At 47.0% G+C, this 27,731-nt stretch overlaps 3 protein-coding genes across 3 annotated transcripts in view; all 3 read right to left on the bottom strand.

Moving 5' to 3' along the window:
* LOC139788444 (feather keratin Cos1-1/Cos1-3/Cos2-1-like) overlaps nt 1-27,731 on the bottom strand; it is a 42,274-nt gene that overhangs the window by 11,526 nt on the left and 3,017 nt on the right. The gene's annotated exons all lie outside the window — the stretch shown is intronic.
* On the bottom strand, nt 13,205-14,232 carry LOC139788338 (olfactory receptor 6F1-like). Its single transcript, XM_071728245.1, has one exon. It carries the CDS (start codon nt 14,204-14,206, stop codon nt 13,205-13,207), a length of 1,002 nt encoding a protein of 333 aa, XP_071584346.1. The 5' UTR covers nt 14,207-14,232.
* Nucleotides 22,015-24,785, bottom strand: LOC139788337 (feather keratin Cos2-3-like). The gene is made up of 4 exons (XM_071728244.1): nt 24,678-24,785; nt 23,004-23,124; nt 22,873-22,889; nt 22,015-22,673 (listed from the first exon to the last, which is right to left on the bottom strand). Exons 1-4 carry the CDS (start codon nt 24,783-24,785, stop codon nt 22,353-22,355), a joined length of 567 nt encoding a protein of 188 aa, XP_071584345.1. The 3' UTR covers nt 22,015-22,352.

Below are 27,731 nucleotides of genomic sequence, written 5' to 3'. Positions count from 1 at the left end.
CAGCTCTCCCCTGGCAGCGCTGCTTCTCCTTTGGCCCGAGTGAATGACCTGGAACTTGGCCTTGTTTGACCTCATACAGTTGGCATCCTCCCAATGATCCAGCTGCGGGAGCGGCAAAGAAAATGCGTGCAACCAATATGGTTGATAAACGGACTTCTGGTTTATTGCGCAGCAACTTTTTCTTATATAGTGCTTCCGTGACCACGCCCCAGCCACCAACATAACTTTTTATTGGACACCCGGTGTGTTTACCTGTAGCACAGCGAATCCCTGGTGCAGGTAGCACCGGAGTATGGGCCGATCTAATTGGCCTCCCAAACATGGGGTTTGGCATAGCAAAGGGGTCGCACCTCCTATCTCTTCGAGAATATTCAGGAATATTCTCCAACATTCTCCAAACCTCTCTAACATTCCCCAACATATCCCCCCTTTTCTTTTTGCACAAGCCCATGTTTGGTTTAAAATTTTGCAGTGCTAATTTTCAAACAAATATAGTGCAAGTAACAAAAACGTGCAAAACTTAAGGATACATTCAATAATATAATGCCCTTTTAAAACAATCTAGAAACTACTCAAACCACTCAATTAATGAATGAAACAGGTTGATACATTCAATGTTGTAATGCCCTTTTGAAATAATCTAAAAACTATTCAAACCACTCAATTAATGAATCAAACAAATTGGTTAACAAGTTATCAAACAGATTTCGTTGTCTTCATCAAGTAAGAATCGACTTCGCATTAATAACATGTCTCTATTTCATACAATCATTCATACTCACACACTCTTTAACAGAGCTCTGTTCAATATTAGGAAGGTCTGGCGTCCACTAGTGCAGAGAGCCAAAAGAAGGATAGGAGAGACTTATCCGACGAAATGTTGTCGGGGGGCCCCTATAAGCGTCTCCAGGTCCCACCGGCTCATAGCATAACGGAGTCCTAGGACCTTCATAGTTGCCGAATTGTGTTAAATTTAAGATTGCAACATTCAACTACTACATTCATAACGGGCGAAGTCTGGTGTTTTTTTTTGTTTGTTTTTTTTTTGTTTTTTTTTTTTTGTTTTTGTTTTTTTTGTTTTTTTTTTTTTGTTTTTTTTTTAAAAAAGCAGTATGTATTAATCTTACTATGTACTATGTTCTTTTTCTTTTCTCTTTTTCTTTTTCTCTTTTTCTTTTTGATTGATCTTGTAACTTCTTAATATACTTGTTATGTAACTATTCACAACCTTTTAGTACTTAATAGAGGTCCATGTCCTTGTACCTCAAACCATTCTTCAACAAAACCTTTATCTTTTTCATAATATTAACAGCTTTGGCAAATAACTTCTTAAGTATTACTTACATACAACTAAAACACATTACAATTATCAATATAATACAAAGTGCAAGTAAACCAATCTTACATAAACCTTGAGGCCATCTGGTGAGGCCAAACCAATTGACTAATTCATCTATACCGAAAAATACTACATCTTGCTTGATATTTTGAGTATGTTCTACTAACTGTTGTGTCTACTTATGTATCAATTTAGAGTGATCACTCAAGTTCATATCACACATACCATCAAAATCTTCATAACCATGGCCATGAGCTAAAAACAAAAAATCAATAGCAGCTCTATTTTCTAATACTGCATGTTGTACAGAAGATAAATCATCAGCTAATTCAGATAATACCTTGCTGGTATCACTAGCATACTTTACCACCCAACAACTCAACTTCTTCAGGTTCCGATGTGCACGAGCGGCAGCTGCTCCCGGCAAAAAATAGAAATAACAATCACCTGCCATTTGGACCAAAGATTAACATCATCATCACATCCCTGAGCTAGTATTTGGGCCAGGCCTCGCTTCCACCGCACACGATGGGTACTGTTCAGGTGTGCGTGAGGCATAGCTAAGCTCGGTTGACCAATGGTGCAAGGCCCTCCAACGGGATGGGATGGTATACCTAACCATGCCCAATCTCCGCAAATTAAAAGGTACCCTGATGGTAATTTCCTAGGCAGCTATGTCCCAGGCGATGGGTTAGTAGCACCACGGAGGGTGTAGTTGCACCACTGGCAGAAATTGCCCATTGGGAAAACATTGGTAGTAACGCATTGTCTCCTCATGACTTCTGTGCAATCAGTGGACAAGCTACTCATCCAGAGACAATAAGTGGCATTTAGAGAGTCTGTAAGGCTTAATTCTTGGGGATTGGGCCCAGCGGGCAGATGACTAACCCAAGTGTCGTAGTCACTTAAGCATGCAACTAGACTGGCCTTGGTGGAACATAGACTCTCGGTGTGAAATTGCACTTGTGTGTGGTTCATTACTGCTTGAAACATTGGCCATGTCTCTTCAGAGGCCGGTACACCAACTAAATATGTAACAAAAGGCGATTGGGGTGGGGTTTTTCTTGGGGTGGGGTTTTTCTTGGGGTGGTTTTTTTTTTTGTTTTTTTTGGTTTTTTTGTTTTTTTGTTTTTTTGGTTTTTTTTTTTGTTGGTGTCATAGACTGGCACAAAAGGGAGTGGTGTTAAGCTGACGCACAAGGGTAACCCAGACATTCTGTCAAGGGTCGAAGTTCATGAAGGCAAAACAATCAAAGTTTAAAATGACAATGAAACCTATGATGAAGTCAACACGGCAGTTACTATCTTTGAACATGTTGAGCACTTAATACGGCTGTCTCTGCTCTTGAGCTTATGCTTTCAAATTTGGCGGAGCAGGTGCTGGCTGAGTCCACTTGCTGGGAACCTACAAGGTACCTGTAAGGGTGGAAACACACGTGACTTTTGCCTGAATATTTAACCTCTGCTGGTCTTTGCCATATACCCGTGGTGGGGTCTCTGTAGGTCACTGTAGGGGCTTCTGAAGAGTCCGCTTGTTGGGCTATCTTTTGGTCCCTGAATATACACAGATAATTCAAGACAAATAGAGTCTTTGATAATTGCTCCTGTGGGTCTTGTAAATCTGTGAATTTCGTCAGGTAGTCTTTTAATGTTTGATTTGCCCTCTCTACTATAGCTTGACCTGTTGGCGAGTGGGGAATGCCTGTAATGTGCCTGATTCCCCACTGTTGAAAAAATCGAGCTAACTTGTCGCTAGTATATGCCGGTTTACTATCAGTCTTTATCTACTCTGACACACCCATGACAGCGAAACAAAGGATGAGATGTCGCATCACTTGCAACGCTTTCTCACCAGACTGAGCTGTAGCCCAGATAAAATGACTATAAGTATCAATAGTAACATGAACATCTTTAAGCCTTCCAAATTCTGGTACATGAGTGACATCCACTTGCCATCTTTCATTTGGACCAAGGTCTCGGGGATTAACTCTGAGGCCGAGACCAAGTCTCTTTTGGTTACACTGTGGGCAGGCTTTTACAATGCCTCTGGCCTCATCCATGGAAATCTGGAAGTGACGATGGAGTCCTCTGGCATTCTGGTGGAAGGTAGCATGCGCATTCCTTGCCTTAGTAAATTCGTCCATGGGTACAGATAGCGAAAACAATTTCGGGCATTGCCTTCTCCTAGGCCGTCAGACCATTGGTGACTCCGAATATGAATGATAGCATAAGGTTGACCTCTCTGTTGGATGACAGTCTGCAGCTGACAAAATAAGTCATTTAATTGCCAGTTTGCGACGTCTTTGAGATATGCGTCCTCAATTCGCTGTACAACTCCCACAGCATAAAGGGAATCTAAGACAACATTAAGACGCACATTCAACCAACGTGAAAAGGCGTAAACAATGGCTGCCAACTCTAGAGTCTGTAGGGTATCGTCCTCTTGTGAGGACAGGAGTTCATGGCACCATTGCTCCTTATCTTGCCAAGTCACTGCGGCTGGTTGTGAACATTTTCCTGCATCGGTAAAAACCGTTAGTGCATTTTGAAGGGGTTCCTCAGATCGTTTTGGAACAGGAATCCATTCATGCAGGGACATCCACTTTAACACAGTAGATCGCAACGGAGAGAGATCAATGGCTTGCGGTGCTTCTAGGAGACTTGACTGTAGGTCTGGAGAGTGCTGCAAATACCAGTCCAACTCTCCTTGCTTCATTGGAAGATAAATTGTGCTAGGTTCATCTCCAGTAATTTGTATAATACGGGTTCGGCCTTTACAAATTAGAAGGGCCAATACCTCAATCTTTGTTTGGATTGTAGTTTTTGGCTGTAGTGGTCCGAAGATCCATTCTAAGACACGGATATCAGCAGACCTAGTCTCCCCCTTTTTCTTTTTGGACTGCGTGAGAGCTCCGAGTAAATGTTGTTTACCCGTAAGGATGGTTAAGTCTATGGGTAAATTTACATCATGGCGATCCACGGAGTGCTGAGATATTGTCAGGCCAATTTCAGTTATGGCCTGTTGTTGAGCTGCCGAAAGAGTAACAGGGGAGGCAGGATCGGTGCCTTTAAGAAGTGGTCGTAACGGTTCTAGATGATCGTTTGTTATACCGATCACAGGGCGTAACCATTGAACATCACCTAGGAATCGTTGTACATCATGTAAGGTATTAAGAGTCAAATAGAGAGCAGCTTTTTGAGGTCTAACTTGTGACTCAGTAATATGCCATTCTAGGTACTTCCATGGTGGCGTACGTTGTATCTTTTCAGGTGCTATTTGGAATCCCTGGTGACTTAGCTGTTGTGTTAAAAAATGTTCCTGCTGCTCGGTAAATGGGTCTTGTTGTGCTATTAGGATGTCATCCATGTAATGATAAATTAAGGCATCTGGCCATGCTTGCTGTACTGGCAATAATGCTGCATCTACAAACAAATGACACAAAGTTGGGCTGTTTTCCATGCCCTGTGGGAGCACTGCGCACTCAAATCGTGAAGCAGGGGCTTCTCCGTTAAGGGCTGGGAGTGTAAATGCAAATTGCTTTGTGTCTTGTGGGTGTATGTGTATGATGAAGAAGCAGTCTTTTAGGTCTACTATAAGTAGATGCCAACGCTCTGGAAGCATCGCGGGGTTAGGCGTTCCGGGCTGAAAAGCTCCCATTGCTTCCATCTGGGAATTAACTGCACGTAAATCATGTAGTAAACGGTTCCTGTCAGACTTCTTTTTAATTATGAAGGTTGGAGTATTCCAAGGGCTAGTTGATGGTTGTATGTGCCCTTGCTTTAGCTGTTCTTGTACTAAGATGTGTGCTTGTCTGAGGCTTTCTCGCTTCAGCGGCCACTGCTCGATCCATATTGGCTGTGATGATAACCATGTCAATGGGATCGGGAAAGCCCAAGGAGTGACTGCCAATAAAAATGGTTTCTTGTGATCAGGCGTGCTCCGATCTGACTTAGTACGTCTCAGGCCCAACAAGGGCCTGTACGTTTGTGGGCGTGATGGTGATGAATCGAAGAGACGGCTGCTGCATCAGTTAATTGTTGTGTCAGGACTAGCTGGGCAATTCGAGTTCCTTTTAGAATTACCATGGGTGGTGTCCAAATCATAGCTACAATACAGATTTTTCTAGTATAGTCACTGTCTATTGCTCCTGGCAAGACAAACAAACTCTTAAGTCCAGCAGACGACTGTCCTAATAAAAGGGGTCCACATGGTTTTTCTTGACATTTCACTGGATTGGTGATACCCGTAGGGATCTTTTGGGGCTTGATGTCACTGCGAGTCACATCTACTGCGGTTGCCAGGTCCAGTCCAAGGCTTCCACTGGTTGCTGGTTGGAGGGAGGTGGGTGGCTGGAGTTGTTGTTGAAGGGAAGTGGGAATTGGCTGGTTGTCGAAGGGAGGTAGGGATGGCTGGTTGCTGAAAGAAAGTGCGGGTGGATGATCGCTGGAGGTAGGTGGGGGTAGCTGATTGTTGGAAGGGAGTGGAAGTGGCTGGTTGCTGGAGGGGAGTGGAAGTGGCTGGTTGCTGTTGTTCGAAGGGGTCCACACTAGAGCCGCAGTTGGGGTCTTTGTGCCGTGGCTCCTTGCGCTCCTCGATCCATTTCCCTGGTATCTGCAGACTTCGGTAGCATGAGTGTTCGTATTACAGTGTTGACACCAGACTGTGGCTTTGTGACAATGCCTTCGAAGATGTCCAGTGTGTCCACAGCAAAAACATTTGTCGGTTGATCGTTGCGGCTGTCTGGCGTCGGCAGGACGTAACGGGGCTAAGGCTGCTAAGGCTTGGTGCTGAATTGCAAGAGCTTACTGGTGGGCTTGCTGTTGGACTAAAAAGGCTTGTTGTTGGGCTACAAGAGCTTGCTGCTGGGCTTGCACCATACCTTTCCCTACATCTTTTATTGCCTCAATTAGCATTGCCTGAGCCCCTACTGGTACTCTAGATAACTGTTCCAGCATCTCCTCAATTGATGCTTCTGATGGCATGGAGGAAATTATATTTTTCGTGGGAGTATTGCTATTGTCTAGGATACACTGACGGAGCAATGTAGTTTTCATTTGATCTGGTACACAAGTCTGGTTGATGGCATCAGTGAGTTTATCTACAAACTGTGAGAATGGCTCATCTGTGCCTTGCTTAATTGACATATGAGATGGGACAACTGATGTAGTTCTAACTTTACTTATAGCTTCTCTCGCAAATCTCATAAACTCTCTTATTATATGTAGGCCTAATCTTGCTTGTGCCTCAAAATTAGCAAGTAGTTCACAACCCATAAATTGATTTATTGTTATCCCATACAGGGGGTCATTTTGTTCTCTAGAAATGTTTACGAATCTGTGACATAATGTTTGCCAATAGGCTCGCCATAACAGTAAAGGTGATTGAGTCATGATCATTCTCATAATTCCTTTTATATCCTCTGGGAGCAACAGTCCTGAGCCCCAGATATAACTTATCATTTGCTTAACTGGTTCACCATGCAACTCGCATTCATTTATGGTAGCTCTTAATTGTGTTAGCAATTTCTAATTTAAAGAGTGATACTGCAACTCCACATTTCCGTGATTAGCTTTTGTATATATGATCGGGAAAACTTGTGGCAGGGTATCTAAAACTGAGGAAAAATCATAATCTTTATTATTAAGGGCTTGCTCATGCATTTGAGATCAATTAATCGTTAAGGTGCGGTAGTGCCGTGCAGCAGGCTTTTATTTCTGAAAAGCGGTTGCTTGCGGCGGGGGAGGGAGGGGGGGAGGGGGGGGGGGGGGGGGAGGAGGAGGGAGGAGGGAGGAGGAAGGAGGGAGGAGGGAGGGGGGGAGGGGGGGCTGTCTCGGAGGAGGGAGAGGGGAGGGAGGAGGAGGGGTGCTGCGGGCCGGGAACGTCCCCGTCGGATGATGTACGGCGTAGGGGTGGGGCCGAAGGCGGGGCCCAATGGAGGTCGGGACCAGCCCTGGAGCCACCCTCGCCGGATGACGCGGGACATAGGGTTTCCGGACTCTGATTCAGTCCACTTCCGGCTCTGCAAGCGGTCACTTCCGTCCCGTCCGCACATCCCGAGCCACATGGCTCAAGATGGCCGGCACAGGCCACATCAGAGGGAGAGGGGGGGGGGGGGTGGGGGGGGGCAGCGAGTTGCGTCGGAACTTCACTGGAAATTTTGAGCAAGCTGTACAACTATTTCGTCTCCCGTTGGGGGACAGGGATCATAATCAACTCCTAATTGATGCAAATCTGGTATCGGCTGCCCTTTTAAGGTTGCCGAAGCTACAGCGGCGATTTTCTTCTCTGTCTGATAACGGTGCAAACAAGTAATCATTGTATGCTACGGTTTCATTAACTTACGAGCTGTCTTATCCTCTTCTATTACCTTATGCCACAAAATATCTCCTAAGCTTTTCTATTCTTTCTCATCAAGTAAGTTAGCAGGGTCAGTAAAAAACTGATATGTGCAGCCGTATGCTACAAGCGCCGCCGGATCTTTTCTAAAATCCACATCTTTTATGGCACGTTTCTATAAGAAACTAATAAAAAAGGTCTAGAATAAAATAGAAATATAGAAAGTCTAGGGCTACTTCGTTCTCTATTTTCTGCGCGCTTAACTATCCCTTTATTATTTTGGTGCAGCCTTAATCCGAGCCTTTTATGGGCTTTTTGTGCGAGTCTTTTGTGGGCTTTTTACAACTTTTTATAACTAAGAACCGGTAGCCCTTCCCCAGCAGCAAACAAACTCGTTCATTTTTCTTTAAGTTGCGAATCACCTCTCTACGCCTGCGTCGAGAGGAATTTTTTGCCATCCGAAACGTTGCTTTTTCGGTGCTTTCTTGGTGCCCCGTTCCCAGCCAAGTTTTTTGGTTTTAGCGGTTTTACCTGCCGAGCTGTGATTGGTGCTATCGATGGTTCGGTCCTCCACCAGGCGTCCCTAGTGAAGATCGGTCTTCCGCAGGATTTGCCTGTTGATTTCGAAACTTTTCAGACTTTTTCAAGGCTCTTCAGACTTTCTGATTGTTCAGGGCCTGTAGCACGGTTCGGGCGCCAGTTGCGGGAGCGGCAAAGAAAATGCGTACAACCAATATGGTTGATAAACGGACTTCTGGTTTATTGCGCAGCAACTTTTTCTTATATAGTGCTTCCGTGACCACGCCCCAGCCACCAACATAACTTTTTATTGGACACCCGGTGTGTTTACCTGTAGCACAGCGAATCCCTGGTGCAGGTAGCACCGGAGTATGGGCCGATCTAATTGGCCTCCCAAACATGGGGTTGGGCATAGCAAAGGGGTCGTACCTCCTATCTCTTCGAGAATATTCAGGAATATTCTCCAACATTCTCCAAACCTCTCTAACATTCCCCAACACTGCCCTACAGGCAGATGAACACAGCTGCCAAATTTTGTGTCATCTGCAAGCTGCCTGAGGATGCCATGGATCCTGTCCTACAGATGGTTTCTAAAAATATGAAACAGAACTGTCCCCAGCACAGACCCCTTGGAACATCACTTGTGACCAGCTGCACACTGGATTGAACTCCCTTCACCACAACACTTTGGCCACAGACCACATTGCCCCAACCACCCATTGCTCTGTGGATGGATAAGGGTCTTCTTATACCCTCTTCCATCCCAGAGCAACACTTTTCTCCTTTCACAGCTCAGGGAGTGTCCACAGAGGGAAGGACTACATGGAGGCCAGGTTTGAATGCAGCACAACTTTAATGAGAGCAAAGAGGGAAAGTAAGTCACTCCAACTGGCAGACAACAGTGCACAGAGCTCCCAGAGAAGCCAAGACTCTGCAGTCCATGAGTGTAGAGAAGTTCCTGAATGATGTCTGTCTGCTTGCCCCTTAGAGGGAGTGGAGAGTGATGGTCCCCACCAGGCTGGCTTTGGTGGGACCTTGCTGCTAAAGGAAAGCAAAGCAAAGGCAAACAAAGGCAACGGCACTCAGCTATATGGGAAACAGCTCTGAAAAGTCTTATCGAGTGCCATATTCTGAGTTCATTGGTGTGTCCCCTTGGGGCTTTTTGAGCATCTTTATCTTAACCTTCTGCCATAGTAGCGGCTGGAAATGCCAGAGAGGTCACAGCAGCCAGAGTTGATGGGCACTCCATCACAGCTGAGGATGCTGCCAACAGCAGCAGAGGTGGAGGAGCCCACCACGGTGTTCTGTGGGAAGGAGCTGAGGATGGGTCCGGGCAGGGTCACAATCACAGCAGGAGGCTCAATGGCAACAGTGGAGCTCTGGCACTGCCTGACACAGGGCTCATTGCAGCTGTTGGCCAGAGGGGTTGGGCCACAGGGCTGGCATGGCAGGCAGGGGTTGTAGCAGGACATGTCCTGGGGCTGGAGGTGCACCTGGGAGAGAGGGAAAGGAGGAAGCAGAGCAGTCTGGTTACACTGCATGAGCCCCGGCAAAAAATGTATCTGGAGCTGTAGGCTTGGCCATGGTCCAAACAGTCTTCATTGCTCAATATAGAGCAACCTGGCCTGGAGAGATTTTCTCCTCTATCATAACCCAAACTCCCCCTCAGCCACACCCTAGCTTCTCTCCAAGGAGATCTTCTTCCCAATTGCCTCTGTCATGACTGGGAGATCCAAATATCCACTACAGGAAAGAGGCTCTATCAGCTGAGAGTTCCACTCTCTGGAAATCTCATTTAGGAAGAGAAGGAGATTTTTACTACTCACCTGGTTCCCAAGGAGAAGGATCCAAGAGAAGGCAGTGAGAGAGCCAGGATTTGGGCTGCCTTTTATACCTGCCCTTCACTGCTGCAGGACCAGAGGCACCCTTGGCAGAGGTAACAATTTCCTGACAAGCTCATCTTGGATGCAAACCATGACAACTAATTATATGGGCTGTGCTTGGATTTCCAACACTGCTGCTTTTTCATTTCCAGGTTTGGGCTATGCCCATTCTCCTATGAAGGGCTCCTTCTGAGGACAGAGATGAAAGGCCCCAGGATTTCCAGAGCAGGAATGCAGTAGTGCAGGCAGAAGACTCAGCTCAAGTCCTGGGGGCATCCAGATCAAGAAAGTGATGTAAGCTTGTGTCATCAAGCATCAGAGGAGGAATAAGACCCCACCTTCCATTAGGAGGAATACAACCCTACCTCAGTAGACACTGAGGACTCCTGAATGTGCCTCTGCAATGTGTGAAGTCCAAAAGAGCGTAAGATGATAGGGAACAGAGTGACACAGTGTTTAGGAGCTTCTCTGCTAGATGTGTTAGAGACAATGCTTCCAGTCTTTGTAGGGATGGTCTCAAAACTTAGGGGACAGAGAAGGCTGAATGGGTGCAAGAAGAGCTGAAATGCCACATCAGGGCAGGGCAAGGGCAGAGGATGCTGTGCGCCCCATGGAGGAACTGTTGTGGCAAGAAAATATGGTCAGAGGTGGGAGAGGAACAGCTCAGGACTTCTGCTGCTGAAAAAGAGAGCAGTCTTTAAGAGAGACAGATGTGGAGACAGTCAGTGAATCAGAAGACCAATGGGCATGGCTACAAAGCAGGATGATGCGGGGGTGAGGAGTGGGAAGATCCTGAAGACAGAAGAGTGCAGGGACACACAGCTCTGCCTTTCAGAGTCCAGGAAAAGAGAGATGGGACGTGGGGACAGGGAGCAAGCTCATGAAGTGACAGGTGGATGGGGACAGAGGCAAGCCAAGCTGAAAGCTGTTTGTGGCTTTGTGGCACACACCAGTGTGACTTTACAGCTGTCTCTAGACCCGGGGTGAGAAGAATCCAAGATGAAGAAATCTGGCTTGGAGGCTACACCATAAAGAAGCCAAACCAGGCTTGTAAATGCACTCTGTTTGAAATAGCTGGTACACTGGACTGAAAACTGAGGGAAATAACCCACCAGCTTGTCTTGTTCTCTTTCTCTGTGCCTCTACTGATGGACACAGCTAGAGGAGGTTTTTGGTAGCAGGCACAGATGCATCTGTGGTTTAGCTACACGTCTGTAGTAGCCCAAAGAGGGGAGAGATGTTCCTTGCCGCTCATCTGGGTGTCAGCAGGTAAAAAAGAACCATCAGCCAGGTACTGGACAAGATTCTCTGCACTCATCCACTGCCAGAGTGGCCCCACTTTTTTTCATGTCTCTTCTCCTTCTAAGAAAAGTCACCAGTGATTGAGGGAGCTCCTCCGTTCCAGAGTCCATGATGGTTTCTCTGTCCACCAATTGGTAACCCCATCTCACTGAACTTTTTTCCTCCCATAGGCAACAGGAATGGTTCTGGAGACCCAGTCTCAGGTGAACACCCACCACCACTTCACATGGAAGCTGAGCTGGAAGGTTCTGGGTTTCCAGCTGGATCCCATCCTGTGAATTTGAGACTGTTGCTCGTGAAGCATCTACTTTACGTGTGTCTTACCTCTTGTCTCACTGCTGTTTCAGGGCTGTCTGCCTTTCTAGATTGACACAGGTCTGCTCAGGCAGCCATGCTGGAGGCTTTGCATGACCCTACTTATCAGAGAGGACTCAAGGCAGAGTTGATGAGGAACTGACAAGAGCGCTCAGTGTCTCTCACTCGACTATTTGTAGAGTAGCTTGGACATCAGCTCCTGCTTTTCATTGCTTTCCAGGGCTGCAGAGTGCTCCAGCACACCACAGACACAGCTGTCCTTCCAAATCAGCATCAGCTCTTAGCATGACTGAAAAGCAGTGATGGTTACCTGATGATAGATCCAGGCTCAGGTTCTTTCTCCAGCCTCAACGTGCTCTCCCAGGGGTTTTCCCAAATACCACTGAGAAGGAGAGCACAGCTGACAAGGGTGGGCATCAGTCTGTCATTGGGCACTGGTGCCTGGGCCTGGCTGCTGGTCTAAGAGCTGAGTCCCCAGGACAGGTGGGTTCAGGAGGTTGATGAATCACCTCAGAAATACCATTAGTTTTAGAAGGGAGGAGTAGGTGTTCAATCTGAACTCAGTCATTATGGTTGGAGAGCTCTACACTCAGGTGAAATAAATCCTATATTGTTCACAAAGGGACATCTGCCATATTGAGGATTCTTCCTTATGGAGTGGTCACATGGAGTCCCTTCACTGTCATTGTGCAGAAAGAAGAGCTTTGAGAAGGTGATTCATCTGTTCTAAAGCGAAAATCTTGTGAAGGAGAAAAGCAAGTGCCCTTTGGAAGTGCTAATGTCTTCCTCATGAGTGCAAAGAGAGCCTGGCTAGCCAGCCAGCCTTTCACAGCTCTGCAGCCTGGGGACTTTGCCAGCCCTTTTAATGTGTTTCCACAACAAAGCCCCAAGATGAGTGAACCAATGGACTGGTGTAAATTGATGTGCCTTTAGAAGTGGAAATGGACTAACAGATCTAGCATGAAAGATAGAAATTTTAATATTTTTAATTAAAAATTTAAGAGTCAGTTCAGATACCGGAGAGAATCAAGGGGAGAGAAATTTTTTTTCACTGTCTTATGCAAGGGATAATGGCTGTAGTTAGAGACACTCGACAATGTCATTTTTTATCTTGAACCAGAGCATGATTCAATGGAACATCCACCAGAATGAGACATTACAGAAACTTCAGGCTAGATGAAGAAACAAGTGTCCATTTCCTAAAGCAATGAGACAGTTGTGGGATTTTTTCAGGGGACTGAGGAGGATCTAACAGTTTCTGGATAAGGATTGTGATTTCTTCTATACCCTGTTCTTCAGAGCAGTATAGGGTGTTCTGAATTTACCCAGGAGTGAAGAGATGGAGCATCAGAGTCAAGATTCAGATCAGGATAAGATGTCTGTGAGTGAGATGAATTCACTGTGGAAGTATTGACTTTTCATACTTGTGGTGGCCAGATGCACTTATACTTTGCAGAGGAACTGCTGCAGGGTAGAAGTCATGGCAGGGAAGGGATGAGACTGCTTCTTCTCAATGAGGCCCTTTGAAATTCCACTTTTCCTGGAAAAACCTCCTCAGAGCTTGCTTCACTTCTGTATTCCTGAGTGTGGAGATGAAGGGGTTCAACAAAGGAGTTACAACTGTGTTAAAGGTATTCACAAGTTTGTTCAGATCCAGGGAGTTCTGGGTTGATGGTTTGACATACAGGAATATGGCAGAGCCATACCAGATTGTGACAACACTCAGGTGGGCAGGGCAAGTGGAAAAGGCTTTTTTCCGGCCATGGGCTGATTGGATTCTCAGAATGGAAGAGATGGTGCATATGTAGGAGACCAGAGTGACCACACAGGTGGCTACCACAACAATTACGGAGATAAGGAAGGTTGCCAGCTCCACAGGCCACGTGTCACTGCAGGAGAGAGCAAGGCAAGAATCTATATCACAGATGGAATGACTGATGACATCTGGCCCACAGAATGTCAGCCTGGCTGTCAGAAAGGCCAGCGGTGAGATGGCCAGAAAACCTCCCAGCCAGGAGCTGAGCACCAGCCAAGCAGAGAGGACACTGTTCATGAGGGAGCTGTATCTCAGGGGGTAACATATGGCCAAGTAGCAGTCATAGGCCATGGCAGACAGGAGAAAACACTCAGTGGAACCTAAAGAGAGAAGAGAGAACAACTGGAGAATGCAGACACTGAAGGAGATGCTCTGACTTGTCCCCAGCATGACTCCAATGGCTTTGGGAACAACACCTGTAGCGTACCAGATCTCCAGAAAGGAGAGATTACAGAGGAAAGAAGGACATTGGGGTATGGAGGTTCCTGTTATCCACACGAGGGCTATGATGGATGTGTTGCCTGTGACTGTCAGGGAGTACGTCAGTGCAAACACCACCACAAGGGAGACTCGGAAATGCCATGTCCCTGGGAAGCCAAGAAGGATGAATTCTTCCACACTTGTCCCATTTGCCATGTCCTCCCGAGTGTTGAGGTCCGTCTGAAAAGACAAGAAAGCTTCTGTGGGAGACTGCATGCCTGTGCTGGTCCTTCAGATGCTACAAGTAGTAAAACAAAGGCATCATCCCTGCAGAAGTAGCTGGGGCAGAGCATGGGAAAGCAGCATCTACCCTAGGCTAAAATTGTTAGGGAAATCCTTCACTGTAGAGATGTGGTTGGACAAATGGATCTGACCCTCAAGATCAGACACACAACATCAGAGAAAGATGGAGAGTTATTTATCAGATCAAACACAGGCACCTCCTTTAGAACACGGTGACTGTTATAAATGACCAAGACTCAATATTCTGTTAATTGTTTAATTTAATTAATAAAATTGCAATAAGCAAAACAGGGCTGGGTGCATGGGGAGTCTTCGCTCCATTCACACGCACACCTCTAAAACTCTGGAATTACCTTTTATTGATTACAATTCTATGATTATTCAAAAGGAGGTGGGTTTACATACATATTCATAGGATTACATCATATCATTTTCATATTCATAATAGGCAGAGTCTGGGCGGAATCTTCTTTTGGGGAGATATCTGGGGGTCGTCAGGGGGTCTTTGGATGAAGTAAGAGGTCTTCCTCAGGCTTGAACTTTTTGCCTTTCTTGATTTCACTGACTTCTTTATGTTGTTACAAGGCAATATCAGACCCTAGCCATAACTTTCCCCTTATCTGCTGGTTGTGACATCTTTATGTTCTTTTTGTGCCAATGTTCACATTCCTTTGGTGCCTCGTTAGCCTTGGCAGTGTCTTGTTTTAAGAACAGGACCTACACTTTTAATTATCTTCGAGACAGAAGTTAGCCTCGTTAGGGCCTTGTTTTGTTCACACTCTTTCAGTGGAAAATTATGTGCCTTAACTGCTTTGTCTAGCCCCATATTCACTCCTTTCTCTGCTGGGAAACTGTCTGGAAGAAAACAGACATGTGAGCAATCCTGACTATTTGGCTTTAGCTAGAGTAAACTAAGGGCCTTGAGACCCAGTTGCAAAGGTTACTGAAAGATGAACTATGGGAAAAAGATAAGGGAGCTGGCAGTAGAAAAGAAGAAATAACAGGATAATGAGGAAGCCAGCAGAAGTTCTGTGAGAACAGAATTTGTGGCCAAGATATAGCCACCTGCAAGATATCGTTATATAAACAAAGGCTCTATATAAAGCGAGTGTTCACTTTAACCATATTGGTGACTGCGTGTCGTCCTTTAAGCCTCCGCGGATTTTTCCCACATTTCTCTGTTTAATTCTTTTCCTGAATTTTACTGGTTAGGAATACAAATTCATTAACATATATTACAATCATATATTACAGTGACTTCAATCCTTCTGTGACATGAAAATCCCATTCAGGAAATTATGGACAGCAGAACTATGGCTGAGAGTCTCCATCTATGTGAAGGGAAGTTTCAGTGAGGAAGGGAATATCAAAGCTGCACTTTTCAGGGCAGCCAATATTGAGTTGTGATTTCAGCAATCAAGTCTGAGGGATAAAAAAACTTTCAGGACATCGTGGCACTTTGAGAGATTTTCTCAGCTCTTCTACTACAGTTTACCACAGTGGTTTCTGACTGAGAAGGCAGTGTCATGATGCAGCAGACTAGTATGACAGTCATGATTCAAAGACTTATAGTCTTGTATTTTTGCTTTTTTCCAAGTCTCAGCAAAGGAAGCTTTTGCAAAATCCTCCATTTCCTCCACTGATGTCTGCCCCTCTGCATACCTCGAGGGGTAGGATTCACCTTTTTCTAATTTTGCCATCTCAGAGCCAGCACAAGGACTGACCAAGTTGAAAGACTGACAATGAAAAACTCCAGTCTCAGCTTCTCAGCTTCCTTTCCTCCTTTCTCAAGAGACAGAGGTAAGGCACAAGTAAGGCAGGTCACCTTACATACATAGCCAAAAGCTTTTTAGAATGGCCAGGTTCTCTCTGAGGACAAAGGCAGAAGCCTAGCAATCAGCTGCAAAGGATAAATTGGACATATCAACTTGGCAAAGTTATCCATGAATCAGTGGTTGAAGGAAAAATCCTCTGAGCTGATTTCATCAGGGTACAGTCTATGCCCTCCTTGAAGACAGGTGGAGCTGAAGCACCATGTAAGGATCCCTTTTTCTCTTATCTCACTTAGCAATTCATACTAGAAATGTCTTGTGGCTAAACAGCAGAGAAATTCCCCTTTATCTGCATCTTCTTAGAGGTGCAATGCACTGGGATTCTATACTAGAGGTCTTGGGCAGGCTTCACTCATGCACTAAGGAGATGAAAATTATCCAAATGACATCTCTTCATGCACCATATCCACCTAGTAGCTATTGACAGCTTCTTCTCCCAGATTTCTCTCTCCCTCACAGCCACCACTCCATGTCCACAAAGAGGGGCTTCTTTTCTGCCCACACACGGTGTCAAGCCTCTGCAGTTTACCTCCACACAGGGATAGCACACATCAGAGAGGCAGTAGCATCATCAGCGCAAAAACATCCCCACACCCTCATGGGCTTGTGGGAGATGAATAATGGTCTCTCTTTGCACAATTAAAGACAGCAACTCAGTTCCCTAAAGGGGCTGTCAGGCTCAGTGCTTGCCTCCTGCCTGCAGCTGCAGTGTGTGAAACTTGTCAGGAACTCAGTGCTCTCTTTTGTAGCCATTTGCTGCCAGGTAGGAGATGTCTGAAATAGCAGTGTCCCAAGAGGCTGGAAGTGTTAATATTTGGCTCTGGATGCTAGCATAGTCTTGAAACTAAAGGCAGATCTGAACACAGACAGAATACAGAGGGACTGAAGGTAAAGGACTAACCTGCTCCATTTCAGAGCCCCAAATTGCAGCTTAATTCTAAGTCTTCAGTTTCCATTGAAGTGAAGATCTAAGTAAGGACCTAAGTGCCAATTAAAGCAACAGATGAGTAGGGGGATATTGATCTTCTCTGTCTCCAGAACAGATGCCTCCAGGTAAGACGCTCATCATTGTTCCATTGATCATCCGGGGACAGAAACAGGCACTGTCAAACCATCATCAGCAAGTCTGCAGATGACACTAAGCTGGGGGGAAGTGTCAATTCGCTGGAAGGCAGGAGGGCTCTGCAGAGGGACCTGGACAGACTGGAGAGTTGGGCTGATTCCAACAGGATGGGGTTCAACAAGGCCAAGTGCTGGGTCCTGCACCTTGGCCACAACAACCCCATGCAGCGCTACAGGCTGGGCACAGAGTGGTTGGAGAGCAGCCAGACAGAGAGGGACCTGGGAGTCTGGATTGACAGGAAGCTGAACATGAGCCAACAGTGTGCCCAGGTAGCCAAGAAGGCCAATGGCATCCTGGCCTGGATCAGGAACAGCGTGGCCAGCAGGTCCAAGGAAGTGATTCTGCCCCTGTACTCAGAGCTGGTGAGGCCACACCTCGGGTCCTGTGTCCAGTTCTGGGCTCCTCAGTTCAGGAAGGATATCGAGGTCCTGGAGCAGGTCCAAAGGAGGGCAACTAGGCTGGTGAAGGGACTCCAGCACAGATCCTATGAGGAGAGGCTGAGGGAGCTGAGGCTGTTCAGGCTGGAGAAGAGGAGGCTCAGAGGAGACTTCATCACTCTCTACAACTACCTGAAAGGAAGTTGTAGCCAGGGGGGAGTTGGTCTCTTTTCCTAGGCAACCCTCAGCAAGACAAGAGGGCACGGTCTCAAGTTATGCCGGGGGAGGTTTAGGTTGGACATTAGAAAGAATTTCTTTACTGAGAGGGTGATCAGACATTGGAATGGGCTGCCTCGGGAAGTGGTGGATTCTCCGTCCCTGGAGATATTTAAAAAGAGACTGGATGTGGCACTCAGTGCCATGGTCTAGTAACTGCAGTGATAGTGGATCAAGGGTTGGACTTGATGATCTCTGAGGTCCCTTCCAACCCAGCCAATTCTATGATTCTATGATTATGATTCTGTTCAGCTCATTCAAAAGATGCTGTCTCCCACAAATAAGGCAATTTGTGCCTCAGAAGCACTTATTTTGCTTCTGTTGACACTCAGGATAAAGTAGACAGCTGGCTGAAACAGAAAACACATACACACAAATCTAGACTTCTAGGCTTACAGCCATCTCTCCAGGTGAGATTCTGCTTTCTTCTCATCTGCTGATGGAGGGGTTTTTGTCTTTTCCCACCTGTTGTTCTTTTGTTCTTTTCTCTTGCTCTGGAGCAAGGGTAGATCAGATTCTCAAGTGTCAGCACTTCTTAGCAAACACCTAGTAGCCCAGGGGCTACTTCTGAGGTAATATCCAGCAAGGACATCAGTCCTGGGCAAACCTGGATGTTCACTTTAACTTGACCCCATGGGATGTCTGAACAAGTCCAGAGCTTCACCAAGGGTTTCAGCTGGCCTCTTGTTCTCATTTGGATCTCAGGTGTCATGGTTTAATGCTGGGACAGCAAATCACAGAATGACAGATTAATCCCCCACCCCTCCCTGATAAAGGAAGGAGAGAGAATAAGGGAGAAAAACTTATGGGCTGGAAACTAAATTACACAGCTTTAATGAAACAGTAATGATAAAAAGGAAAAAAAATATTGAATATATTCCAATATACAAAAAAAATGATACCATGTGCCTCCATCCTCTCCCCCCCCAGTAACACTCATGTCACCACCAGGGCTGCAGGGCAGCCCTGGGAAAGTCCAGGCTGGGCTCCTGGAGTCAGCAGCAGTCAGGAGCTAGAGGCAGGAACACACAGATTCAGGCTGGCATGGATCTGAACAGGCAGAGGAATGGATGGAATCCTCCCAGGATGCCAAAGCAAACAGGGACAGAGGAAGAAGGGCTGAAGGGAAGAGGAAAGGGTGAAGGTGAGGGCACTTGACCCTTGCAATCCCTCAAATTTATGCCAAGTATGAGTTGTATGGGATGGAATACTATGTTTAGTCAATTCTGGTCACCATTTCTGTCTGCTCCTCCCTAAAGGAGGGTTGCAGGTGTGACCCCTTTACTGCCTGCCTCTTTCTGGAGCCCAAGATGATCCTCAGAACCAAGCAGTGGCCTTGGTTCTGCATACCAGTCTCTATCAGTAATGATAAACATTGAGAGTTATCAGTCCTAGAAGCAGACACTGAGAAACTTGCTGTTGATTTCAGCAAGTGCCTCTACTCTATGAGAGATTTAGCTGAAAGCAAAATTACAAAACTCTGGAACAAAAAAAAAAAGTGTGGGCAGGAGATTCACCTCACATGTTGCAAGAGTCTAGTAAAGGCCACTGATGTCTGCCTGGGGCACTGTTTTAGGGGGTTTTCTGGTTCTGTTGACAAGAAGTGGCTCAGCTCCTCCATTTCACCATATCCCTCCTAACAGTGTTCCCAGGAAAAATTCTGCTGGCTGTTTTTTCCTGCTTCTGTTCAACACCAAGGAGGGTTCATGGGTGAGGGATGTGACGCAGCATCCTTTTCAGATCTCAGAAAGAAAGACCTGGCAGGACACAACATAGTAAACTGGCTGTTTCAATAAGGTAAATTAAATAGAGCAATACAGAGAGTGAGTGAACCTTACATCCATTCAGATGGTGGGATATGGGAACCCTGCACTTGTTAAGCATCAGAACAACCCAGGCAGACTTCACAGAGAAACTCAATATCTCAGTGGAGAGCACCTGCTTCCCTCCCATGACAAGGTGCTTTTCATTTAATGTTTCCCAAAAGAAAGCACATCTTCTTGAATACCGGAAAGCTATTTCTGCCCTAATACCCATGTGCAGCACAGGATGACACAGCCACTCCAGCACATTCTGTTCCACTCATGCTGGGGCTCAGTCCCCTCATCAAGACCCAGCAGAGCAGATGTGTCTTGCCCAAGACCACTGACCCCTTGCAGATGGTGTTTTCCTTAGGGTACGGTCTCTCTGGATACCCAAAACTGCGACCTGGGAGACACGGGGAGAGGACCCGGAGGTGCGGGAGAGACGGAACCGCGGTGGGCGGGGTCCGGAGTGTGGCGCGGGGGGACAGCCCCGGGCGGGACCGCCAGGGGGCGCTGCCGCTCCGCTCAGCCCCGCAGTGGCCCCGGGGATGGCGGATTTTTTCAGCAGGGAAATGTTTGTCCCAGACACACTGGAGACAGTCAGAGCCACTCTGATGATGAAGAGACTGGAGCAACTCTCAGTGATGGGCTGATCTGGGACTCTTCAGCACCAAGAAGTTTCAGGGGGGTTCTCATCAAAGTGTACAAATAGGGTGTAAAAATTGTAAAGCCACAATGCTCTCCGTGGTGCCAAGTGATAGAACAAGACTGAAATGAAGAAGATTCTCTGAACACCAAGAACCACTTCTTTGTGAGGGTGAGAAAGCACTGGTAAGGGATGCCCAGAGAGACTGTGGAATCTCCATCCTGGGTACAGTCAAATATTATCAAGACTCCATCAGGGACAACTTGTGTTTGGAGACAGAAACATCAGTGAAGGAGAGGCTCCCAGGGAACTGGCCCTGGGGTCAGCAGGATGATTGCATGTTGAGGACTATGGCTCTGTTACTTCCTTTATTAGAAATGCAGAAAGTCTCGTCTTACAGTACATGGTGCAGAACCTCCACTGCCCCACCACTATGGAGATGTTCAGAACGTCATTGGCTGAGGAAGCAACCGAGTGTTACTACTGCAGGAGGGAGAAACCCAGGAGCTTTTCAAGAACAGATCATTTCTCTTCCCCATTTGTCCCTTTGCTGCCCCAACAGCATCATTTCCGGCAGCTCTGTTATCTCAGGGCTGGGAAGTGTTTTTCTGACTCTCACTCCACAAACAGGCATGTTGGTCTCAACATGCACCTCAGGTACCTCATCCTCACTGCCTTCTTGGGGCAGCCACTGGGTAAGTCATACCTTTCCCTCAGAGTTCTGACCTTCATAACAACTTCTGCTCTGCCTGTCCCCTTTACTCAGGGCTGTCATGCAAAGAAAAGGACAGGGAGCCTTCTCCATCAGAGTTTTGCATCCACTTATTATTTGCTTTCCAGAGGCTTTCTCTGCGGAACCACTGACCTTCACTTTCTTCCAGGCACCATCGGGCAGACCACTGTCACCCAGCAAGAAGGAGAAATCGCAATACAGGAAGGAGGCACCTTTCAGACCACATGCATGTACCAGACACCTACTTTTGAAAGCTTGCAGTGGTACCAGCAGAGGAGAGGCCAAGCTCCCCAGCGGGTCTCGTTTCAGGCAGCAGCTGGCTCCAAGCACAGAGGCTGTCTCACCACCTTGCTGAATACCACAGGGAAATACAGCCTCCTGCAGCTGGAGTAGGTCGAGGGCTCTGACAGCGCCTTGTACCTCTGTGCTGTGGGTAACACCCTGGTGCAAGGAGCTTCCTTGGCTGTGCAACAACCCGGGGGAGGGAGGGGCTGTGTCTGTGCAAGGCTGAGCTGTGCAAGGCTCAGCTCTCCCCTGGCAGCGCTGCTTCTCCTTTGGCCCAAGTGAATGACCTGGAACTTGGCCTTGTTTGACCTCATACAATTGGCATCCTCCCAATGATCCAGCCTGTTCAGATCCCTTTGCAGAGCCTTCCTGCCCTACAGGCAGATGAACACAGCTGCCAAATTTTGTGTCATCTGCAAGCTGCCTGAGGATGCCATGGATCCTGTCCTACAGATGGTTTCTAAAAATATGAAACAGAACTGTCCCCAGCACAGACCCCTTGGAACATCACTTGTGACCAGCTGCACACTGGATTGAACTCCCTTCACCACAACACTTTGGCCACAGACCACATTGCCCCAACCACCCATTGCTCTGTGGATGGATAAGGGTCTTCTTATACCCTCTTCCATCCCAGAGCAACACTTTTCTCCTTTCACAGCTCAGGGAGTGTCCACAGAGGGAAGGACTACATGGAGGCCAGGTTTGAATGCAGCACAACTTTAATGAGAGCAAAGAGGGAAAGTAAGTCACTCCAACTGGCAGACAACAGTGCACAGAGCTCCCAGAGAAGCCAAGACTCTGCAGTCCATGAGTGTAGAGAAGTTCCTGAATGATGTCTGTCTGCTTGCCCCTTAGAGGGAGTGGAGAGTGATGGTCCCCACCAGGCTGGCTTTGGTGGGACCTTGCTGCTAAAGGAAAGCAAAGCAAAGGCAAACAAAGGCAACGGCACTCAGCTATATGGGAAACAGCTCTGAAAAGTCTTATCGAGTGCCATATTCTGAGTTCATTGGTGTGTCCCCTTGGGGCTTTTTGAGCATCTTTATCTTAACCTTCTGCCATAGTAGCGGCTGGAAATGCCAGAGAGGTCACAGCAGCCAGAGTTGATGGGCACTCCATCACAGCTGAGGATGCTGCCAACAGCAGCAGAGGTGGAGGAGCCCACCACAGTGTTCTGTGGGAAGGAGCTGAGGATGGGTCCGGGCAGGGTCACAATCACAGCAGGAGGCTCAATGGCAACAGTGGAGCTCTGGCACTGCCTGACACAGGGCTCATTGCAGCTGTTGGCCAGAGGGGTTGGGCCACAGGGCTGGCATGGCAGGCAGGGGTTGTAGCAGGACATGTCCTGGGGCTGGAGGTGCACCTGGGAGAGAGGGAAAGGAGGAAGCAGAGCAGTCTGGTTACACTCAATGAGCCCAGGCAAAAAATGAATGGGGACTTGAAGGCTTAGCTGCAGTCCACACAGTCTTCATGATCCAATGAAGAGCAACCTGGCCCAGAGAGATTCTTGCCTAAGTCGTAACTCAAACTCCCCCTCACCATGTCCCACCTCCTTAAGAGACCTTCTTCTCACTTGTCTCTATCATGACAAGGAGATCAAATATCCACTACAGGAAAGAGGCTGTATCAGCTGAGAGGTCAGTCAAAGAGAGATCTTGCTTAGGAAGAGTGTTAGAAAGGGATTCAGACTCACCTGGTTCCCAAGGAGAAGGATCCAAGAGAAGGCAGTGAGAGAGCCAGGATTTGGGCTGCCTTTTATACCTGCCCTTCACTGCTGCAGGACCAGAGGCACCCTTGGCAGAGGTATCAATTTCCTGACAAGCTCATCTTGGATGCAAACCATTACAGCTAATGATATGGGCTGTGTTTGGGTTTCCAGCACTGCTGCCTTTTCATTTCCAGGTTTGGGCCATGCCCATTCTCCTATGAAGGGCTCCTTCTGAGGACACAGATGAAAGGCCCCAGGATTTCCAGAGCAGGAATGCAGTAGTGCATGCAGAAGAATCAACTCAAATGCTGTAGGCATCCAGATTAAAGAAGTGATTTCAGTCTGGGTAACTCTGGTGGGACTGTTTGAATTGTGATAGTCAGCGAAAATCTCCAGCTATTTACAGCTGTATGCCATGGCCTTATATATTTGTGGACATGCCATGGCCTTCTCTTTTCCACCCTCCTCTGCTTACCCCTATGGTCTCTTTTTGTAGGTCCCTTGATGTTGTCATACCAGTTATACGTCTTGTGTTAGTTAGTTTTAACCCCAACTTTCTGTGGGAGATGGTGTCAAATACTTGACTGATATCAATATAAACCACATTCACTGCACTACCATGATCTATCAAGAACCACAAAATCATAGAATCATAGAATGGCCAAGGTTGGAAGGGATTAAATCTCCCCTCTTCATGTTTTATACCATTTCCCCTTGTCCTCCCACTACACCCCCATGTCAAAAGCCCTATCCCCACTTTTTTGTAGCCTTCTTCAGATACTGGAATGTTGCTATAATGTCACCTCCAAGCCTCCTATTCTCCAGGCTGAACAACCCCAACTTCCTCAACCTGGTTTCACAGGGAGGTTCTCAGCCCTCTCAGCATTTCAGTGGCTCTGCTCTGGACACGTTCCAGATGCTCTGTGTCCTTCTTACGCTGGGGACTCCAGAACTGGACACAGCACTGCAGGTGGGGTCTCAAAAGAGCAGAGCAGAGGGGACAATCACCTCCCTCGACTGGCTCTCTATGCTTCTTTTGATGCAGCCCATCAACCTGGTTATATCTTCATAAAAGGCTATCAGTTTGGTTAAACATGACTTCCGCTTGGTAAAAACATGTTGAGTGCAACTTATGATCCTCTTGTCCTTGGTGTGCCTAGAGACAGTGCCAAGAATATGATGTTCCATCACCTTTACAGGGATGGAGTTGAGGCTGACCAGGGTCAACTTCCTTTTGAAGACTGGAATGACATTTGCTTTTTCTTCACAGCTTACCAAAGATGATGGAGTGTGGCCTAGAAATGATTTCCACCATCTCCCTCAGCACCTGCAGGTGCATCCCATCAAGACCCATGGATTTATGGATGTCCAGATTGATTGATTGATCCCTAGTCAGGTCCTCATCAACCAAGATAAACTCCTTCCTCTGGGGCCTCAGGAGTTTGGGGCTGCTGAGGACAGTTGCCAGCAGCATAAACAGTGACAAAGAAGGCATTTAGTAACTCTGCCTTCTTTGTATCCTCAGCTGCCAGGGCACCCAACTCATTCATCCATCGGCCTAAGTTGCCTCTAGTGTTAGTTTTGTTTGTAATATATTTGAAGAATATATTGCAAGGCTTAATTCCACAGAAGCTTTAGCTTTCCTAGTTGCTTCCCTACATCCTCGCTAACAATATTAAATTCCTCCAAAGTGGTCAGCCCCTCCTTCCATAATCTATAGATTTTCTGCTTCCACTTGAGTTTGGCCAGCTGTTCCTCTTTAACCATGTTGTTTCCTGGATCCTTTCCTCAATTTCCTATCTGTAGGGATACTTTTATCTTGAGCTTGGAAGAAGTGGTTCTTGAATGATAATCTTGGGCTCCTTTATCTTCTGGTACCCTGTTCCATGGGATCTGCCCTAGCAATTGCTTGAAAAGCCTGAAGTTGGCCCTGCTGAAGTCCAAGGTCATAGTCCTGCTTGGTGTTCTGTTCCTACTGCACAAGATCCTGAACTCCAGCATCTCATGGTCACTGCAGCTATTACAAGGCTTTCCTCAGCTTTCATCGCTTCAATCAGTATCTCCTTGTTGGTGAGTGTAAGATCCAGTAACATTCCACTCCTAGTTGGCTCATCTACCATTTGTATCAACAAGTGATCAACAATGCACTGGAGAAACCTCCTGGACTGTGAATGGCTGGCTTAGTGGGCCTTCCAGTAACTATCAGAGTAGTTAAAATCCCCCATGAGAACTGCAGCCTGGAATTGTGAGGCTGCTTTCAGCTGCCTGTAGAAGGCCTCATCTACATCCTCATCCTGATCAGGTGGCCTGTAATAGAATCATAGAATCACAGAATGGCTGAGGTTGGAAGGCACCTTATAGATCACTACTCCAACCTCCTTGCCATGGGCAGGGTCACCTCTCATCCAGCCCAGCTTGCTCAAGGCCTCACTCAAGCTGGCCTTGAACACTTCCAGGAAGGGGGCAGCCACAGCTTCTCTGGGTAATCTGTTCCAGAAGCTCACCACTCTCTTAGTAAAGAACTTCTTCCTAAGATCCAGTCTAAATCTAGTCTCTTTCAGTTTAAATCCACTTCCCTTTGTCCTGGCACTGGACATTCTTATGAAAAGTCTCTCTAGCCTTCCTGTAGTTTCCCTTCAGGAACTGGAAGGCAGCTCTTAGGTCCTTCCAGGGTCTTTTCTTCAGGATGAATGATCCGAGCTCCTTCAGCCTTTTCTTGTAGCAGAGGTGCTCCAGCTACCTGGATCATCTTTGTGTCCCTCCTCTGGACTTGTTCCAACAGGTCTATATCCTTCTTACAGTGGGGACACCAAAACTGAATTTAGTATTCAAAATGGGGTGTCAGAAATATGGAGTAAAGGGGGAGAATCACCTCTTTTGATCTGTTGGCCACACTCCCCTTGATGTATCCTAGACACACACAGCAGTATCACCCATGCTAGCCTGGCCCAGAATTTGCACCCACAAAGTCTCAACTCAATCCTCATCCACCCCTGGTCAGAACTCAAAACATTCTAAGAGCTCTCCCATGTGAAGAGCAACTCCACCACCTCGTCTTGATGACCTGTCTTTCCTAAAAAGGACATAACCACCCATGATCATATTCCATTCATGTGAGCTGTCCCACCATGTCTTTGGAAATAGATCATAACCCTTTGACTGCACATACCTTTAAAACTCCTCTTATTTATCACCCATGCTGTGCATTGGTGTACAGGCATCTTAAGGAGCAAGCTGAGCACAGATTCAACCCTAGGGGGGTGGGAAGCCTTCTGGTCTTCATTAACACCAGAACATTGCTCCACTGTTGCAAACACAGCTACAATGCCTACCCTCCTTCGATTCTAGTTTGAAGCTCTATGAATGAGCACTGCTAATTTGCATTCCAGAAACCTTTTCCCCCTGGAAGATAAGTCTTTCCCATGTATCACCACCAGGTCTGGTGTCTTATAAAACCAGCTATGATCAAAGAACCCAAAGCCCTGCTATAGCACCAGTTTCTGAGAGAGGTATTTACAGACTCGAACTTTCTATTGCATCCCATGTCAACACCCAAATCTGGAAGTAGGGGAGAGAAAATAAATTGCACCCCAGACTCTTTCACCAACTGTCCCAAGGCCTTGAAATCTCTCATCATTGCTCTCAGACAATGGCATGCAGCTTCCTCCCCACCTCTCCTGAAGATCAGTAGTGGGGAACAGACTTATGATTGTACCAGGCTGGGGAGTTTCCTAGTGATAACCCTGATTCAAACTCCAGCCAGACTACAGAATTGCCTATGATAAGGCTCAACCTGACTTATTGGTCCCCCTGTTCCCTTTGGGAGTGAGTCTCCAACAACTAAAATTCTTCTCTCCTCCTTATGGAAGAGGTTGTTACATGGCTGGAATAATCCTGAGCTCCCCTGTCCATCTTAATCTATCACATTTTTAAAGGCACAACACTTACTGGTGCCACTGCCTTGCTCCCCATGGTCTGAATTAAGCTGTGTGGTACTGCCACATTTAAATTTCCCACAGTTGCCCTAGCATGCCCCCAACCACATCAGCCTCAAGGTTCTCCCTACGATAGGTGCTGATTCCCAGCTCCTTTTGGGTCTCCTTGCTTTCCCACATACTTCCCCAGCTCTGGAAGCCCCCTGTATGTTTCAGTCTAGCACAATTATAAAGTCACAGCACTTACTAGTGCTGCCTGGCTCCTTGTGGCCTGAGTCCATGGTTCATGGTATTCCTGTGTGTACCTGTAAGCATCCAGGTTTTTGTGGATGCACATGGGAGCACAGATTTGTGGAGTATTCCATGCTGGTGTGAATGAGCCTGTGTGAGAGTGTCCGTGTGTGTCCCTGATCATGAGGGAATGTGCTGCTCATGGCAGGGACACTCTCCACTGCTCCCTCCATGAGCACCACAGAGCAGCAGGTTCCCAGGGCTGAAAGGATCCTGATTGCACCTGAGTGGTGGTGGCAGCATCCTGCTAGATATCTGTCCAGGGAAGAGGCACTGAAATGCAGCCCCTGCCTCCTGAGCCCTCCTTTTTCTGACCCTCCTAAGCTCAAACTCTTCTGCTGATGATGATTTCAGGCTGCAACAAGTGTGATTTCACTCCAGTTTGGATCCTTAGTTTAATTTCATGGAACACTCTTGGCAGGGGCTCAGCATGTCTGGCAGTCGCCTCTCCCTGCCTCTCCAGGCCAGGACACAGCTGCTTACTCCA

Source organism: Heliangelus exortis, chromosome 29, assembly GCF_036169615.1.
Source record: "Heliangelus exortis chromosome 29, bHelExo1.hap1, whole genome shotgun sequence".
Classification (NCBI taxonomy): domain Eukaryota; kingdom Metazoa; phylum Chordata; class Aves; order Apodiformes; family Trochilidae; genus Heliangelus; species Heliangelus exortis.
The sequence above is the reverse complement of the archived record's forward strand: the minus strand, read 5'-3'. Positions and strand labels throughout refer to the sequence as shown.